Here is a 15,712-nt window from a genome sequence, read left to right as displayed (position 1 = left end):
ACGCCAACATCAGCTCAACAGCGGCCATGAGATCCACTCGACTGTCAGCTTGATGGGATGAAGACCGCGTCCCAAAGACAATAGTGAAACGCACCAAATTATTCTTACTCCCGGTCGGATGAATGAGAATACTCTTCCTCCTCGTCCTCCCAGTCATCGTCAGGCACGAAACTCTCATCGGGCTCCTTACATTCACGCGATATGTCAAGTCACGATAACAGTCCAAGCAGATGTAAACACCTACAGCACGCGTTATTGACAATGACGAATCTATGACAGAGCTTTCATCATAACCGAAATAGATCGGATCCACGGCGGCATTCCGAGGGGGGTTCTTCCTGATAGCAGGCTGCACCGTGTCTCTCGTAAGTTGCTACTTCTGTCCCTTCGATCCCAAAGATGGTTCACACTAACAGCATCCACCTCAGGCGAGAGTCGTCCTGTTGGAAAGCCAAGGAAATGTCCCGATTGTCAGACATCTGAATTGGTTCGCACCGAGCTCACATACCAGGGTAGTCGTCGGAGTCTGAGGCATGAGTGGATACCGAACTGTCCCCTAAGTCCAATTCCAAGCATCTTCTGCGACTGATGGACCACTCACTGTCCTTTCGTGGAGTGCTCTGCGGCTAATGGAATACCTCCATTTCATCCCAGTCGATCTGTGCCCGCACTTAGCATGCAACAATAGGCTGTTGTTCAGCGATGTACTGACCGGGTCGAGGAGGTCTTCTTCGCTCGTCTCCGTAGCACCCGTCGCGCAGATGTTCTCAATCCCGTCCCACGGTGGTAGGGCAAGTCCGTACAAAGACAGTCCACTCAGGAGCTCCTCAAAAGAGACATCTCGCTTGCCCCTGTTCTGGTCGAAATGGTGAATAGGGTGACTGATCGCCACGCTCTCCCCCCTCGGCATCTCCAGGACCAAAGAAGTCACCAGGTTGGACAACAGACCAAGACGGCATTGGTTGAGTACCATCTGCTCGATCACCTGCGTTGAAGCACCACATCAGCTTTCATACTGTTTCCAACCATATCTAAAGAATCTGATGTATGGCTCACTTGGCAAAGGATCTTCGCCCACTTCTGATCTCGCAGACTTGAAAAGACCTTCATTACCGTTCGCACCCTTGACACATCGAGACCCTCGGGCCCCTTTTCCCAAACCTCAGAGCATACCAGGAAGAGCCCAAGGACGATATCCGGGCTGTAGACCACCCAATGAAAGAAGCTTTTCCACATCTCGGGCGTGAGGCTACTTTGAGTTTTCTGCTCAAAGACGACGATCCGCGTCCCAGTGTCTCTATAATCTCTGACCGCATAGATAAAATCGGGAATACCGACGCGATCCCATTGATCACGAGGGGCGGGAGGGATGTGCTGCCTCAAGGTCGTGTTTCGACCTTCCCCTTGGATACCGGCCTCAACCAGGCGTGCCAATCCTTGAAGATCGCTGACAATGTCAACGAAACTTATCAATGGGCGGTCGCATGCCATGCGGTAGAGTTTTTGACCTTCTTCTTGGTCGATGGAGCTGCCTTGCCGTGGAGGAAACCACCCGAAGGTTGATTGTTGTTCGGGTAGGTCGTTGAAGTACTTGTCTTGAAGAACATGATTGATGACGCGATTCACGAATTGTCGAACAAAGGCCTGCTGGTCTTGCTCGCTACTGAATACGGGCGCAAGCACTGAGTGAACGTTAGAGCTACCATTCTGGTAGAATAAGCGCAGACGGTCGCTGACGAGGACCTCGCTCCTGATGCGCTTCCTGTGACACTCCATGATCCTCCCCAACAAGTCCTCGTCGGTTCTCAGTGATATTTCACCGTTTCGCCCCAGTGCTTGGAGCACGATGAAAGTGGTGTTGCTCGGTCCCCGTGTAGCGGATGACAATGAGGGCTTGTCCAGTGCTTTCTCTACGATGGGTTTGGGTATCCCACAGAAAAGTTCCTCGATTGTCATCTCAGCTTTCCATGCCAAGGGAGAATCAATTTTATCGGGGTTCACGGAGGCGGTAGAGATTTCATCCTGGTTGTGATGAGTGAGATCGATAGGGGGGAGATCGGAAAGCTTGTTGTTAGACATATGAGAGCTGTCCCGTAACAGTCAATCTGGGACCCAAGTGGCCTACTGTAAAGCTTACTCACTCTGAAGATCAATGTGTTTCTATCTGTATCGGGCGAGACGAATCTAGAGCAGTGGTGACGTTTGAGATGACAAGCCGACCAAGTTTTGGGATGGAGTCGCGAGTGTATGTCGACTGGATGATCCAGTAGATCTTGAGATAGAAACGCGAAGGAGCAGTGAATAATGTTGCGATGATTGAATACATATGGGTATATGGAAGTCGATCAGTGCGTGTCCGGCTCAACAATGAGTAATTGGTGTTGAACGTTTCAAGGGGTAACGGCAACAGGGATTGAAATGATCCAGTAACCCCATTTTCTCTTCCCCCGTCGGTCCGACATGTGTCTGTGTGGGTCGTTCATCAACGCAGCCCTAAAGGACCCATTCGATGTGTGTTTCTGTGCAGTTGCGGGAGTTGAGATACGCTTTTGCGCTCTTACAATAATCGGGATGTCAAGACATGCATGGTATATGTACATGGAACTGAAGGAAGATGGGACGAATGAGAAAATCTGAGCAACGAGACCGAAAAGATCATTATCGCACATGTAAAAGTTGGAAAGTTGCAGAACAGAGAGACCGGTATCAAATCACTTGATCAACGGAGAGGCAGAGGTTTGAAATAGATCCCTCTTTTTGGCCACGAGCACTTTCTTTGCTTGGAGCTGCTGTCGACGAAGGCGTTCCTGGAAAACTTGCCTTTTCTTGTTCCACTCGATTCTACGAGACCACCGATTGAGTGTCAGCCACGAATTGATCAATAGGATCGAGGAGCACGACAGTGAGGTCACCTTCGTTGATCGTCCACCAAGGGATCGTCCCTCTGAAAACGTCGGCATTCCCGATTTTGTATATTGCGTTCGACATATTGGGAACACCGGTAAGAGACTGATCGTCTTCGAACAGAAGACGAGGTCCAGTCTGTCGGATTCTCAGTGGGCCAAATTCGCCGATTGGGTCAGTCTCAACGGAACCATTGTCTTGAGGCTGGTAGAGATAGTGAAGACGGTTGTGGATGTGGAGGATGACGGGAAGAGGGTTGAGAGACGGGAAGCAGCTCTCAAAGTTGTGTCCAACTTGGATGATGCCAAGTGGATCAAAATGCTCTGTCAAGTGAGTCGATCGAATTCTTGACCATGGCATTGGTATCGTTTTGATCATTTGAGTGACATTTCCCCGTGACGAAGATCATTGAACAAGTCGTTTTGAACCAATGACGACTAGCAGTGCTCTCCAGTATCGTCACCTCAACCGTCATGGAGATCCCTGTTGGAGGTGGTATAATCGCATGTCGAGCTATCCACCATTTCGACCAACAAGACAGGAAGAGGGACGTCAGCTTTGAGGCACTCCTCAGTGGACTGTCCATCAATGCGCTCACTCTGCCACCCCTTCGGAGCATCGACGGGCTCTCTGTCTCGAGCGAGTTGGACATTGTGCCAGCACCCACACAAGTCGAGCCACTGGTGAGTTGAGTTGGATTCACAATTAGCATCGACTGCGTTTCTGATAGAGAGATGTTACATAAAGGAGCACGGTGTACAAATCGACTTTTCTGGATGGATGCACAGCTCAATCCGAAGGGGGTATGAGTCAGGTAAGTCATCTCACTACTGCAAGTCAGATCGATCGCGGTAACAGAACAGCATCACTAGGAAATGATGGCTCGTCTCAGTCGGGCGAGATCTTCTGGTTAGAGGATGCAGAAGGAGACAACAGTGACTTGTCAGATGAAGCAGTCATGCTTTCCCCCGACCTTCGAGGGGACCGCTTATCTGCCCTCTTGGACAACAACAGTGAGTACGGGGCTGAGATTGTACCGCTCGGTGTTTCACATCAAAGTAGGCTAACAGTAGTATCGCCTGCAGCCTCAAGGCGAAAGTCGACGTCTTCGGCCGTGAGTGATGTTTTCAGCTTGATTACCTAAGCGCAATGAGCTTACACACTTGCATTTCTGTGTGACAGCCATCAACTAGACGGAACCCTGTTCGGGCGGCTGCTCCGACCCATTTCCATCGGGGCGATAACTCCTTGGAGTCAGACACAAGCTGGTCGAGAACCCTAGGGGTATGTGATCTGGTTTCCTGGCACAGACCTCAACCAGGCTTGGAGTGTGCTGATCTGTCTTCGGTGTCCATTCCCAGGAGCCGGATGACACATTTGTCTACGACGACGACGACAATGAGATCGAAGAAGGTGTCTGGCGCTCCCTCGATAAGGTCTGACGCATGGGAAGTTTGACGATTGGGTTGGGCTCTTTTGATAGACCGGCATCTTCTAGCAATGTCCCGCCAAAAGCTTCTGCTTTGCCCGCATCCACTGGAATAGGAAAAAGATCGTCCAGTTCGTACTGTAACAGATTGAGATGATCAGGTCGTAAAGGCCTCAGGATCACTCGACTTGTAGGGAAGCACACTATGAACAGCATGTATGGGTGTACAGACCGAGCAACCTACTGTACAGACCATATGCACACATCCTGTGATCGTGAGTATGCACACGCCGATGACGAGTGACGGGCTCACCTGGTGGCAAACAAGTCAAGTCAGGAGAGCGAGGTCAATTCCAAAGTCAGTCGGAGATGAGGTACCATCTCCACGAGGTGTTTGCCAGGAAAAGTAAGTGAGTCATACAATTCATTCTATCAACAATCATAGAGTAAATGATAACTGCGTCGACAACAATCATCATAGCACGGGCTTTCCCTACTTTCTGTTCTCGTGATCGCCAGCCGACCGACGACCTTTTCAAGACAGACCCTTCGCATATACCATGTCACGGCCTGTCCGATCACTCGCCGCTCGAGTCGCCAGTAATGTAGCGACGAGAAACACGCACCAACCAAACCCGAACCCTTCTCGCGGTTTACGACAATTCACAACTTCCCTCTCTACCCAAAAATCATCTCCGTCCTGCCGATCTCCGAACCGTTCTAATCTCATCACTGGGGCATTTGGTCAGAAGAGAGGAATACATTCTACTTTCCGTATGTCATCCATTTCCTTCTCCTTCCTTCTCTCGAGATCGATCAATCAATTTCCTCATTAACGCTTCGTATCACACATTTTTCACACATACTTACTTATCTGTCGTTTTTTCTTCTCATCAAAGCTCGTCAACATGGGGAAATCACAAGACCAGCACCTGGCACAGGGTGAGTGTCATCTATCAGTAACTCATACACCCAACGATGGTACACCTGGACATATCTTTGACTGGATTTCAAGCTGATCATGTCGACTTGTGGTGTGCGCAGCATCAAGATCACATTTCAGGATTCCAAGGGAAACGATGTGAAGACTATCGAGGGGAATGAGGGGGATGATCTGTTGAGTCTGGCACATGAGTACGATGTGGATCTAGAAGGTAAGTCGGTTCTGTCCATAGAAAGAACGTGATCGTTGTCCGAGTCATGAAACCCTACGGTCATACCATATCCTTGACTGGGCTCTCACGCAACGAAAATCAGTCGATGATCTAACCCTTCTATCTGTCTCCCAATCGTACATCATGGGACATGGGACGCCCTTCGCTGACTCTCTTGTTTTGTATGTTCTAGGCGCATGCGAAGGCTCGGTCGCTTGTTCTACATGTCACGTTATCATCTCCCCTGAACATTACGATCTCTTGCCCGAACCTGACGACGAGGAGAACGACATGTTAGATCTCGCGTTCGGGCTGGAAGATACGTGAGTGTGTCCACCTTTCCGCGACTTTATCAGGGGCGTGCGGTGTACGCCCAATCCTCCCTTGGGGCCTGAGATGGCCTCATCCACTTTCGAACATGTCCTGATGATCTTGCCGCACCCGTATCACAGATCTCGACTTGGATGTCAGGTCAGACTCACCAAAGAACTGGATGGGATGGTCGCAAAGCTACCTTCTGCGACGCGGAATATGTATGTCGACGGTGAGCATATTCCCACACATCTCGCCTCTGGATATGTCGTAGCGCACAGATTGACATCGCTGATACGCTTGTTGCACTTTCGCCAGGCGCCAAGGCTAGGACACATTGATGGGGCTTTGACAGTGGAGTTGACAGTACCAGGTATTATTTGATTGCATTATATACTCACATCTCATGCTCACGTATCGACTTTGGATTTGTGTCATTGAGGTCACACAAAAAAGAGAGCCAAATCGCGCTTTCAGATAGACCCGATATTAAGATTACATAGTAAAGCGACAGATAAGTCATTTTTATTGGCTCATACTTGGATGTCTCGGCTTCTATTGCTCTTCGTTGAGCGACGACTACGATCTTGATAGACTGTATCATAACAGATTATATCCCTGAGTAAGCCTGCTAATCTATCGCCGGTCGGCTGGTCTCGATCATACGTGTACTGCTCGAGTTGCTCCTGTGGAATCACGTAAGTTTCATAACGAACATTTGCAGGAATGCCAATCACTCACGCGCGACTCCTTGACCTCTGAGCGACGAGGTCTGCCTCTCCCGATGGTAGACTCGTTAGACACAACTCAATCAAGAGATTAAAATCAGCATCAAGTGGACTCACTTGACAGTCACCTTGAGCTCTTCGATCGATTGCCTTTGTCACCCTCGCCATCGCACTTGACACGGAACCTAGGAGCAATTGAACATTGACCGCCCGGGGGAATGTCCCCAACACTTATTGTGCCCGCTCTTGAGAGTGTGAGTGGACTTGAGGGATCCAGGGGCGGGTGAGGGCTTTAAGCCGACGCTTTCCTTCTATCAACCGGGCTGCAGTCTCAGGAGAGATCAGTGCTTGGTCAGCCTTCTGTTGGAGTTCACCGAGACAGACCAGGTACAACGCATCGGCGTTCGTTTCGTCACAGAATACTTTCGTGGTCCGTGGTCCGTGGTATATCACACTCACAATTCGCTCAACAGAAGCGCGAAGTCGTTTTGTCGACCGCAAACAATTTCCAAGTCCCTCTTTTTTCTTTTCATTCCACCTGCATTCCCCGATTGAGTGATGTCTATTATGGCCAAGGCTCCCCCGTTACGACGGATAACAACGTGTCGAGGGCAGAGGTTGGTTGGGATGATGTGAAAGTGCTCTTGGAGTAATTGTGAGGCCACTAGTATCCGTTGCCTGCGAGAACGATGAGCCGAATCCTTAGGAGCGCCGATACTCGTCGGTCTTTTTGACCTGGACCAGAACGATGCACACACCTGCATACTGAAGAGTCTGTCTGACAAAAGTATTCCCTGGATCCTTTCATGATACTGTCCCCTACGTCTTCCCGGACGGTCGCAAAAGCCTGTGTTTGATACAACCGAGTTCCGGACAGCCTGTTTTGCAAAACAAAGGTACCATAATGATAGGGAACGGCACCGCCCTGAATCGATTGGAGGTGTCTTCGATAGGTCGCTCGTGAGATGCGCGGAGTAGAACTTCCTGTTGACTCAATATCTTGTCACTGGAACGAACGCTTGTGGGGAAAGGTCCCATGTTGGCGATCTTGACGACGACCGGATGTCGTTGTATTTTTCCGTCATCGTAGTCGAGGGTGGAGCGAAAGACCTCGGAGAGTTTTCGTGACGTATAGACTCTCCGTTGATTACTTATAGCCAGGAAGGGGTTCGAAAAGACACGTTTACGGGTTCATCTTCATCCGAGCAGGAAGACGAAGTAGAGCCAGATGAACCGGTACAGAGCATGGGACTGAGAGAGACAGAGCAAGTGAGATCGATGGGGATCTTGGGAGTCGGGACGACCGGAACGATCCTGGGTCCTAAGACAGAGGGAAGATCATCGGATCGGTGATCGTCATCATTTGAGTCGAGCTTGGCAGATCGAGAGCGACTCGACGCCTGAAGGTGTATTTCCGGAAGAGACGGCTGAGTCGGCCCTTCGAAAAGTCGCCGGAACACTTGTTGATCCTAAGACCCACAGCTGATTGTGAGGATTTCCATGCTTGCTCTGAGGTGAGTTCGGGCATTTTGGTCGCCTGACCTTGAATGATTGAGGATAGGAGAGAGAGAGAGTGGATCGTTGATCTGGTCGAGCCGGTGAGTCCGTTCTGAAACACGGAACCACGTGGCGAAATCAGACCATCCACGTCGATATGAAATTGAACACATATCATGCGAACGGATTTTCTAATCAGGACTACAAAACCCTATCCGCTGATACTAGATTGGGTTTTACTGTTTCTATTACAAAAGAGTCACGACTAGAATACTCGTTAGGAACATCCCGATTGTAGTTGACTTGGTCCGGTTTCATCTATCATCCTTTTCCAATTTGACCGATCGGAAGAGAGGTCAGGCAGCCCACGCAGAGTCATCGTATGAAATCACCAATGAGACCAGCCAACGCTCAAGATCACATTGAGCTGGTGGGTCCGTTCCCCGCTTGGTTCCAAGAGCTTGGAAAGGTGAGCGCATTCCACCTGACCGTTTGGAAAGGCGCGATCGACCTGAAACAGTTCCTCTTCAGTCGAATGAACCTCATCTGTCTCGACCTCATGCGAGCGATATACCTGCCGTGTCAAGGAACAAGCTGACGGGAAGATACTCCTACCTCGCCCATCTCGGTGGTAAGTCTATCCCGGTAACAAAGCGCACCCTCCACCGTCCGAGCGCATACCGATCCCTCTTTAGCTAACTCCATCACCTTGATCAGCTCGCCAGATTCTTGGTCTTGCTCATCAACCGTTCTCTTATGTCGATCTGAAGAACACGGTCGAGGCGGGTTTCGATTATTGGTCTGGCAAACTGTTCACGATCAGAAACGAACCGATGGCAATGAGTCAACTGATACAGGATGAGATCGAGTTTCAGTAAGTAACCGAGTCGGATATGCTGGCCAATTCGAGACTTTTCGGTCGCTAATACATATCGCGCCTTCCTTGTCAAGCTTCTCCCACGTTCCCCCCACCTTCCCATCATGGTCTCCCCTGACCGGGAACCGTGAGACGTTCTGCGCCAACGTTATCATCCGAGTCCTTCACACAAACCTGTCGCAATACATCTTCTGGCTCGAAGCAAGAGATGCGATCAATCGAATTGAGAACTTAGGAGTAGGGGAACGGCGGAGAGAAGGAGGTCCTTCGGAAGAAGTGGAGAAGGAGTTTGCGATTTTGAGAGATTTGGCGATAACGATGGAGATCGAGGCCAAAGTCAATCGAAGATTGATGTATGCCGGTGGTCCGGGGAAAGATCATCTGCAAGCTAGTCTGGTGCGTACAATAAGATACTCCGAGGTTGTGGGGCACGCCGTGATGCCTGCTCGATTCTTCTAGAGAGCGAGCTGCAGTGCAAGCAAATGGAGGATGACCGTATCTGCTGGCAGAGCTGATTTTGACCCGACCTCTGCAGGCAAAACCCTTCGGCGTGTCCGAGAACCTGGTCAACGACCTTCGTTTCAAAATGAAGAAACCTCTGGAAGAGGTGGGGAACGATTCGCCTCTGGATGCTGCATTCGCCCTGCTATGTCTGAACGAGGAAGAATCAGGGTGGACAGGTAATGCGGGGGGTTGTGTAAAGCGTACGTGATCGCCCAAGATAGGCAGTCTCTGTTGCCAGTGCTGACACATGGGCGACTCACCTTCTCACAGAAATGGCGTTTGAACAGGCTTGTTGGGACGAATCTAGTCTGAAGGATAAATATCCGTATGCTATCCAGATGGTCATCGGTGAGTCAAGAGGGACTTGTGTCATCAACCATCACAGCCATTGCAAGCTGATGGCAACACCCAAAAACAGGTGAACACGCTCTCGCTCAGTCTCTGGTGGAAGCTCTTCCACCTAGACACTCCACGAGCGCATCCTCCTCCCAATCGTCCGTTCCGAGAACGCTTTCTGTTCGCCTCCACATTGCTCAGAGCGCTCTCGCCGACGCGCTTGAGGTGATCCCTAATCAAAGTCGACTGTGTGACAGGTCTTCTGCGTCGAGTCATTGTCAAGCCTTTTGGGAAGCGATGGAGAAATGCTTGACCTTGAACTGTCGACAAATGCAGCTCCCAGAAGAGCTGGTCGAGAACCTGTACCCATTTATGGGTGCCTCAGTCGAGGCACCAATCTGGAAACCCAGATCTGAAGCAGAGCTGGACGGAGGGGATGCCACGGAGGCAGAAGACGCGGTATCTTCAAACGGGGCTGGCTCGTCCAGGTCTGGATCCTCCCGCAATGGAGGCGAAGAAGAGAAGATATCAGACTTGGCGAGCCCGGTGTTCTATGTGAACAGAAAAGAGATCAAACTTTGGAGAAAAGTCTTTGACCCACAGGGTGGAACGACAACTGTTTCCAAATCAGACGATGTACTACAGGTGAGCATGTCCAAGCGCACATGTGTTCTTGCCTCTTTCGCTGATGCAATTGTTATATCGACGTAGATGTTTCGTTCGTTGGGGTTCAAGTGAGTAACCGTGGACGCCAGATAAACTTCCATGCACGACCTCACCCGTTATGGCACATACCAGTGTTTTCTCTCTCGGTGGATCATTCGTTCAACTGGAGCCTCCGGACCTAGCTGGACCCGCTTGGATCATGCGGATCCCTCACGCTAAAACATTGCCAGAAGAAACCTACTTCCTTCCCTTGCCGTCTATTGGTTCTGCCCTCCAAGGGATGTGTAGGTGTCATCTTGTAACTCGCCGCAAAGTCATCTCGCTTTGGTTTACGACACTGACATGCTCAAACCTCGCAGATGGTTGGGATATAAGTTGGTTCGCCCGAAAGAAGGATGACCCGATGCCAAGCGCAGAACAAATCGGCGAGACGACAACTGAGAACGTCAACGGCGATAGTCTGCATTAAGCACTGTCGCCTTTGTAAGACTCCTGGATCTTCCCACGCCTCACTCGACTGGATCACTGCTCCTATACGCCATCACTTTCGTCACTGCGGGTGGCCCTGCACGGTGACGTCCAGATCATTACCAGTGCAGACGAGACGTGAAAGTGAAATCATACATGGTGGACTTGCAGGCTTGACTGCTCATTACACCCGAATACAGTACGTTGTACATACCCTGCAATGTCATACACACGTCACCGTCTGCCTGTTGGACCTGGTGGTCCACTCAATCCTGCTCCTACACTGGTCTTCACAGCATGAACGGCTCCCCCGCCACGGGACTCATTGGCTGACCCAGCCATTGTCGTCGTTGCCGCCGCTTGTGTTGGCGCATCTTCCTCTTCCTCTTCCTCTTCCTCATCCTCCTCCGCCTCATCTTCATCGTCGAACAAAGCACCCCTCTTCACTTCCCCCTGTTGCATATCTTCATCTTCGTCTTCCATGCCCTTGTCACCCGTCGTCGAACCATCCTTCCATCTGCCCTTCCAATCCACGTTGTCCAGTTCGTCCCACCTTTCAGGTCTCTCCCTCATCCACTTCATCCTTGGTCCGCTCCTCGCTCTCTCGGAGACTTTGAATCCATATATCCTAGGGACATACACGCGGCCCAAGGCAGGTTTCTGGCCTCCATGCGGATCAGGGTTCGTGAACGTTGGACCGCCCACCGGCATCGATGAGGAATGGGCCGGAGCCGTGGAAGGTGGATTGGTAGCGAAAAATGGAGCTGCGTGAAGTTCGGGATATGTCTGGAAGAAGAGAGGAGCGAATGTTGTACCGAAAAATGCACCTACGGGTGAGCAATCAATCCGAAAGATCAGCTTGGATCAAAGGATCAATGCAAGAGGCGGTCATGACAATGAAAGATCAAGGACAAGAGTGCAAAGGATTATAACGATCTCATCCCAACCGTTTGTCGGCGGACTTCTTGTTCTTCTCGAGACGTTTCTGATGAATGGATGATTGAGTAGAAAATAACTCACCATCCACACCAGAATATTTGCTACTGGGCGGTGTGTAAATGTCTCCGCAATTGGGACAATAAAGCTTGACAGTGTCGATTCCTGGCATGTCCGCTCGACCACATGGTAAAACCGGCGTAGCATGGCAGAAGACTCGAGGACAAGCGCCGAAATGACCCGCTTCGTATTTCTCGACCTAGAGGACGAAAAGAAATGTCAGCAAAGCAGACACTAGCGTATGCCGACCAGTCGAGTGTATGGGAACATGACAGATATCTGGGAAGAGATGTCGCAGGGGATGCTTAGATTGGGATGGAGCTTACCATACATGACAACCCGGTTTTGGTAAGGATGAACCGTTGATGGACCAAACCATATAGCAGTTCAGCAGAAGATTCAACAATAGAGACGTCCGGGATTTTGGAAGAGTCTTCCTCTACCATACCACATACACGTCAGCCAAGTACACCAGTACATGCTTCATTATCTATACATGCTCACCTGGCTCAACATCCAATACCATCTCCAACGCTTCTTTCCAGAACGGGACCATCGCCTGCAACCCCGTCAAGTTGAAATCGTCCTCGATGAACTCTTCATGGACCTCACAAAAGTAGTCGTGACCGGGCAATGAGGTGTACCAATTCTGCAAAGGCAGCAAGCAGGGTGATCAGCTTCCCGCCACACAGCTGCACGTAAGGTCAAGCAGAGATGGGTGAAGCGGGCACGGGGCGATGCCAGTGCTGTCTGTGTGAAAGACTCACGATCCACGTCAGAGTAGAAGTTTGGGTTGATGATGCTTGAGAGGAGGAATCTGGGGACACGGTTTGATCAGTCAAAGCAGATTGCGACCTAGCGCAGCTCCAACACTCACCAAAGGCCTCCTCCTCGAGCTCATCTGGGTCCAGTTCTGGCGCAGCTAGATGGGACATGATTGCGAGGTGGATCTGGTAACGGGAACAGTGAAGGTCTTGCCCTTCTCAGTTCACGACTCTGAAATGCAGCGAGCTAGGCGGAAGTGTTCGTCGCTATCTGCTGTGCTGTGTTTGGAGGCTTATGTTCTTGTGTATTATATCAGGACGAACAAGGACAAGATCAATGACGATGATGAATGTCGAGAGTACTTTGATAATAAACTGACTTTGCACGGGACACGCGCGGTTCATTAGACGGGATGCCACACTGATCGGCGATATCGGAATTATGCTCTACGGTGAAGACTCTGCCTGCGTCCTGTTGCGTCCTGTTGCGTCACCGGCTCGTGCGTGGACCGGGTGAGTCTCCAAATCCCATCCCATATATCTATCAATTCACATACACACTCGTTCTTGCATTCTTGCAGTGAATCACACTCTGCATACCACTCACATATCACCGATCAACACAGTACCCGTCAATCACACACGATGGATGAGGAATACGACGTGAGTACCTGCTGTCCATCCTCATGTATGATCGTCCAGCACCTCCTCTCTGGGATCCCACAGATCGGTGGCGCGACGCGAAAGTCGACGCGAATGCTAACTCACTTGAATCTCGCATTGCAACAGGTTATCGTCTTGGTGAGTTGCCTCGCTATCATTCTTTGGCCAGCTGGCACGGCTGACCCAATCTCATCGCCTATAGGGCACAGGCCTCACCGAATGTATCCTTTCGGGTCTTCTCTCTGTCGATGGACAAAAGGTCCTCCACATGGATAGGAACGATTACTATGGAGGAGCCAGTGCGAGTCTGAACTTGACCCAAGTGAGTTGGTTGAGAGAATGGGGTTTGCGATTGATGAAGAGAACTGGGAGCTCGGGATGGCTGGGGTTCCGAGAAGTCGACAAGCCTAAGCTGCCGGATGTTTCTGCTGACTGCTACATCTCTGTAGCTTTATCAACAATTCCGCAACTCCCCTCCGCCAGAGAGCCTTCAGCTCGGTCGAGACAGAGATTACGCCGTCGACCTGATCCCAAAATTCATCCTTTCCTCAGGCGAGTTGACTCGAATGCTCGTTCACACCGATGTCATTCGATATCTCGAATTTAAGGTCATTGCAGGATCATATGTCTATCGAGATGGTCGGATCTCCAAGGTCCCAAGTACGGAGATGGAGGCTGTCAGGAGTCCCTTGATGGGACTGTTTGAGAAAAGGCGGGCGAGGAACTTCTTCCTCTATTTGCAAAACTGGAAGGAGGCGGACCCGGCAACACACCAGGGTGAGTCTTCTCGGTATAGATGCGTCGAGTGATTGTGCTGATGCAGATGTACAGGTCTTGACGTCAACAAGGTTTCTATGAAGGAGGTGTACACCAAGTTCGGACTGGAAGCTGGAACACAGGACTTTATTGGTCACGCCATGGCGCTCTGGCTTGACGATGAGTGAGTGGCTGCATTTAATTGTGGCTAAGGCAAAACCTGATCCTCGTTGTCACAGCTATATCACCAAGCCGGCCCGTCAGACCATCGACAGAATTATCCTCTACACCGCGTCCATGGCTCGATACGGCAAATCTCCTTACATTTACCCTCTTTACGGTCTCGGCGAGCTGCCACAAGCTTTCGCTCGACTGTCGGCCATCTACGGCGGAACATACATGCTGGATAAGCAGATCGAGTCGGTCAACGTTGACCCAGACACTGGTTACTTCACCGGTGTGACAAGTGGAGGCGAGACCGTCAAGGCGAAGAGGGTGATCGGAGATCCCAGTTACTTCGGTGCGGGCAAGGACGAGCCCGAGGGTGGGAAGATGAGGGTTATTGAGACAGGCAAGGTCATCCGAGCTATCTGTATCTTGAAGCACCCTATCCCGGGAACGGACGACTCGGACTCGGCGCAGATCATCATCCCTCAAAACCAGGTCGGCAGAAAGAATGGTGAGCACTCTGACAACGCTAGGATTTCGGTTCAGTAATGCTGACGAACAATGCACGTAGACATTTACATCGCTGCTGTATCTTCTGCTCATAACGTTGCTGCTCCTAACGTTTGGATCGCCATTGTCTCCACTATCGTCGAAACTAGCGTTCCCGAACGAGAGATTTTGCCCGGTCTTCAGCTCCTCGGCAATGTCGTGGACAAGTGAGTTGTCAATATACCGCTGTTGACCACAGCGTTCCCGGAGTACACGAGGCCTAATCATTTGACCCTCTAGATTCATCTCCATCACTCCACTCTACGCCCCCACCTCTCCTGGAACCAACGACAACATCTTCATCACCAAATCGTACGACGCGACATCACACTTTGAGACGGTCGTCGAGGATGTGTTTGATGTCTGGCAGAGGGTCAAGGGTGAGAAGCTGGTATTGAAGAAGAGAGAGGTCGAGGTCGAGGCATGAGCGGGTAGTGATGTCATCGGTGCAGTCGGGTTTGTGTAGATTATTCCTCAGTCATGTATGCACTGTGTCACGCAATTCTCCAGGACTGAAAGCGCTATGACCAGATTCTACCAGCGTAGTAGATCACAGTATGATCGGACAGGTGAGCCGGGTCTCCCTTGCTGCAGCGACGATCCCATGCAGTAAGGTATGAAAAAGAAGAGATTGGACCGATATGTATCTTTGACGGAAACCATGCTCTCCTAACATCTCCTTGCTCGATCAGACATGTGGATTTGTCAGGGAAGAGACCCCACGGGCACAGACGAGATGGGCCACGCCACACCTTGAAGATAGCCTTGATTTCCGACATCTTTCGGAGAATGGGACCGGTGGATACCCCTCATGTTCACCTCCACTTTTCCGATGAAAGCAGCATCCCCCTTCCCCTCGCTCTGCGTATACCCACTCAGTTCGGGGTGTCTTTGCCCCGGCAGAGTCGAAAAGTGTCGGGTCAACATGTCCGGTGCCCGAT

The 15,712-nt window shown here is 50.8% G+C and overlaps 5 protein-coding genes across 5 annotated transcripts; 3 read left to right on the top strand and 2 right to left on the bottom strand.

Moving 5' to 3' along the window:
* Window positions 1–626: 626 nt before the first annotated feature.
* IAR55_003228 (uncharacterized protein) lies at window positions 627–2,079 on the bottom strand (the record flags this gene model as incomplete). The annotated part of the gene is made up of 3 exons (XM_066946336.1): window positions 627–659; window positions 713–985; window positions 1,057–2,079. The coding sequence occupies 3 exons, from the start codon at window positions 2,077–2,079 to the stop codon at window positions 627–629; spliced, it is 1,329 nt and encodes a 442-aa protein (XP_066802728.1).
* Window positions 2,080–4,893: 2,814 nt separating this feature from the next.
* Window positions 4,894–6,140, top strand: IAR55_003227 (uncharacterized protein; the record flags this gene model as incomplete). Its single annotated transcript, XM_066946335.1, has 6 exons — window positions 4,894–5,107; window positions 5,233–5,275; window positions 5,378–5,487; window positions 5,681–5,810; window positions 5,940–6,031; window positions 6,118–6,140. The coding sequence occupies 6 exons, from the start codon at window positions 4,894–4,896 to the stop codon at window positions 6,138–6,140; spliced, it is 612 nt and encodes a 203-aa protein (XP_066802727.1).
* A 2,278-nt stretch (window positions 6,141–8,418) lies between these two features.
* On the top strand, window positions 8,419–10,876 carry IAR55_003226 (uncharacterized protein; the record flags this gene model as incomplete). The annotated part of the gene is made up of 10 exons (XM_066946334.1): window positions 8,419–8,493; window positions 8,556–8,655; window positions 8,742–8,898; window positions 8,976–9,297; window positions 9,437–9,605; window positions 9,676–9,753; window positions 9,824–10,386; window positions 10,453–10,475; window positions 10,540–10,691; window positions 10,767–10,876. The coding sequence occupies 10 exons, from the start codon at window positions 8,419–8,421 to the stop codon at window positions 10,874–10,876; spliced, it is 1,749 nt and encodes a 582-aa protein (XP_066802726.1).
* A 233-nt stretch (window positions 10,877–11,109) lies between these two features.
* Window positions 11,110–12,806, bottom strand: IAR55_003225 (uncharacterized protein; the record flags this gene model as incomplete). Its single annotated transcript, XM_066946333.1, has 6 exons — window positions 11,110–11,702; window positions 11,896–12,070; window positions 12,198–12,310; window positions 12,376–12,520; window positions 12,639–12,688; window positions 12,749–12,806. 6 exons carry the CDS (start codon window positions 12,804–12,806, stop codon window positions 11,110–11,112), a joined length of 1,134 nt encoding a protein of 377 aa, XP_066802725.1.
* Window positions 12,807–13,280: 474 nt separating this feature from the next.
* On the top strand, window positions 13,281–15,198 carry IAR55_003224 (uncharacterized protein; the record flags this gene model as incomplete). The annotated part of the gene is made up of 8 exons (XM_066946332.1): window positions 13,281–13,298; window positions 13,425–13,436; window positions 13,501–13,620; window positions 13,748–14,075; window positions 14,130–14,238; window positions 14,294–14,733; window positions 14,794–14,938; window positions 15,012–15,198. The coding sequence occupies 8 exons, from the start codon at window positions 13,281–13,283 to the stop codon at window positions 15,196–15,198; spliced, it is 1,359 nt and encodes a 452-aa protein (XP_066802724.1).
* Window positions 15,199–15,712: the final 514 nt, after the last annotated feature.

The sequence above is a fragment of the Kwoniella newhampshirensis genome, chromosome 6 (assembly GCF_039105145.1).
Source record: "Kwoniella newhampshirensis strain CBS 13917 chromosome 6, whole genome shotgun sequence".
NCBI classification, from domain to species: Eukaryota; Fungi; Basidiomycota; class Tremellomycetes; order Tremellales; family Cryptococcaceae; genus Kwoniella; species Kwoniella newhampshirensis.
Note: the sequence above shows the minus strand (reverse complement) of the source record. Positions and strands in the feature narration are given on the sequence as shown.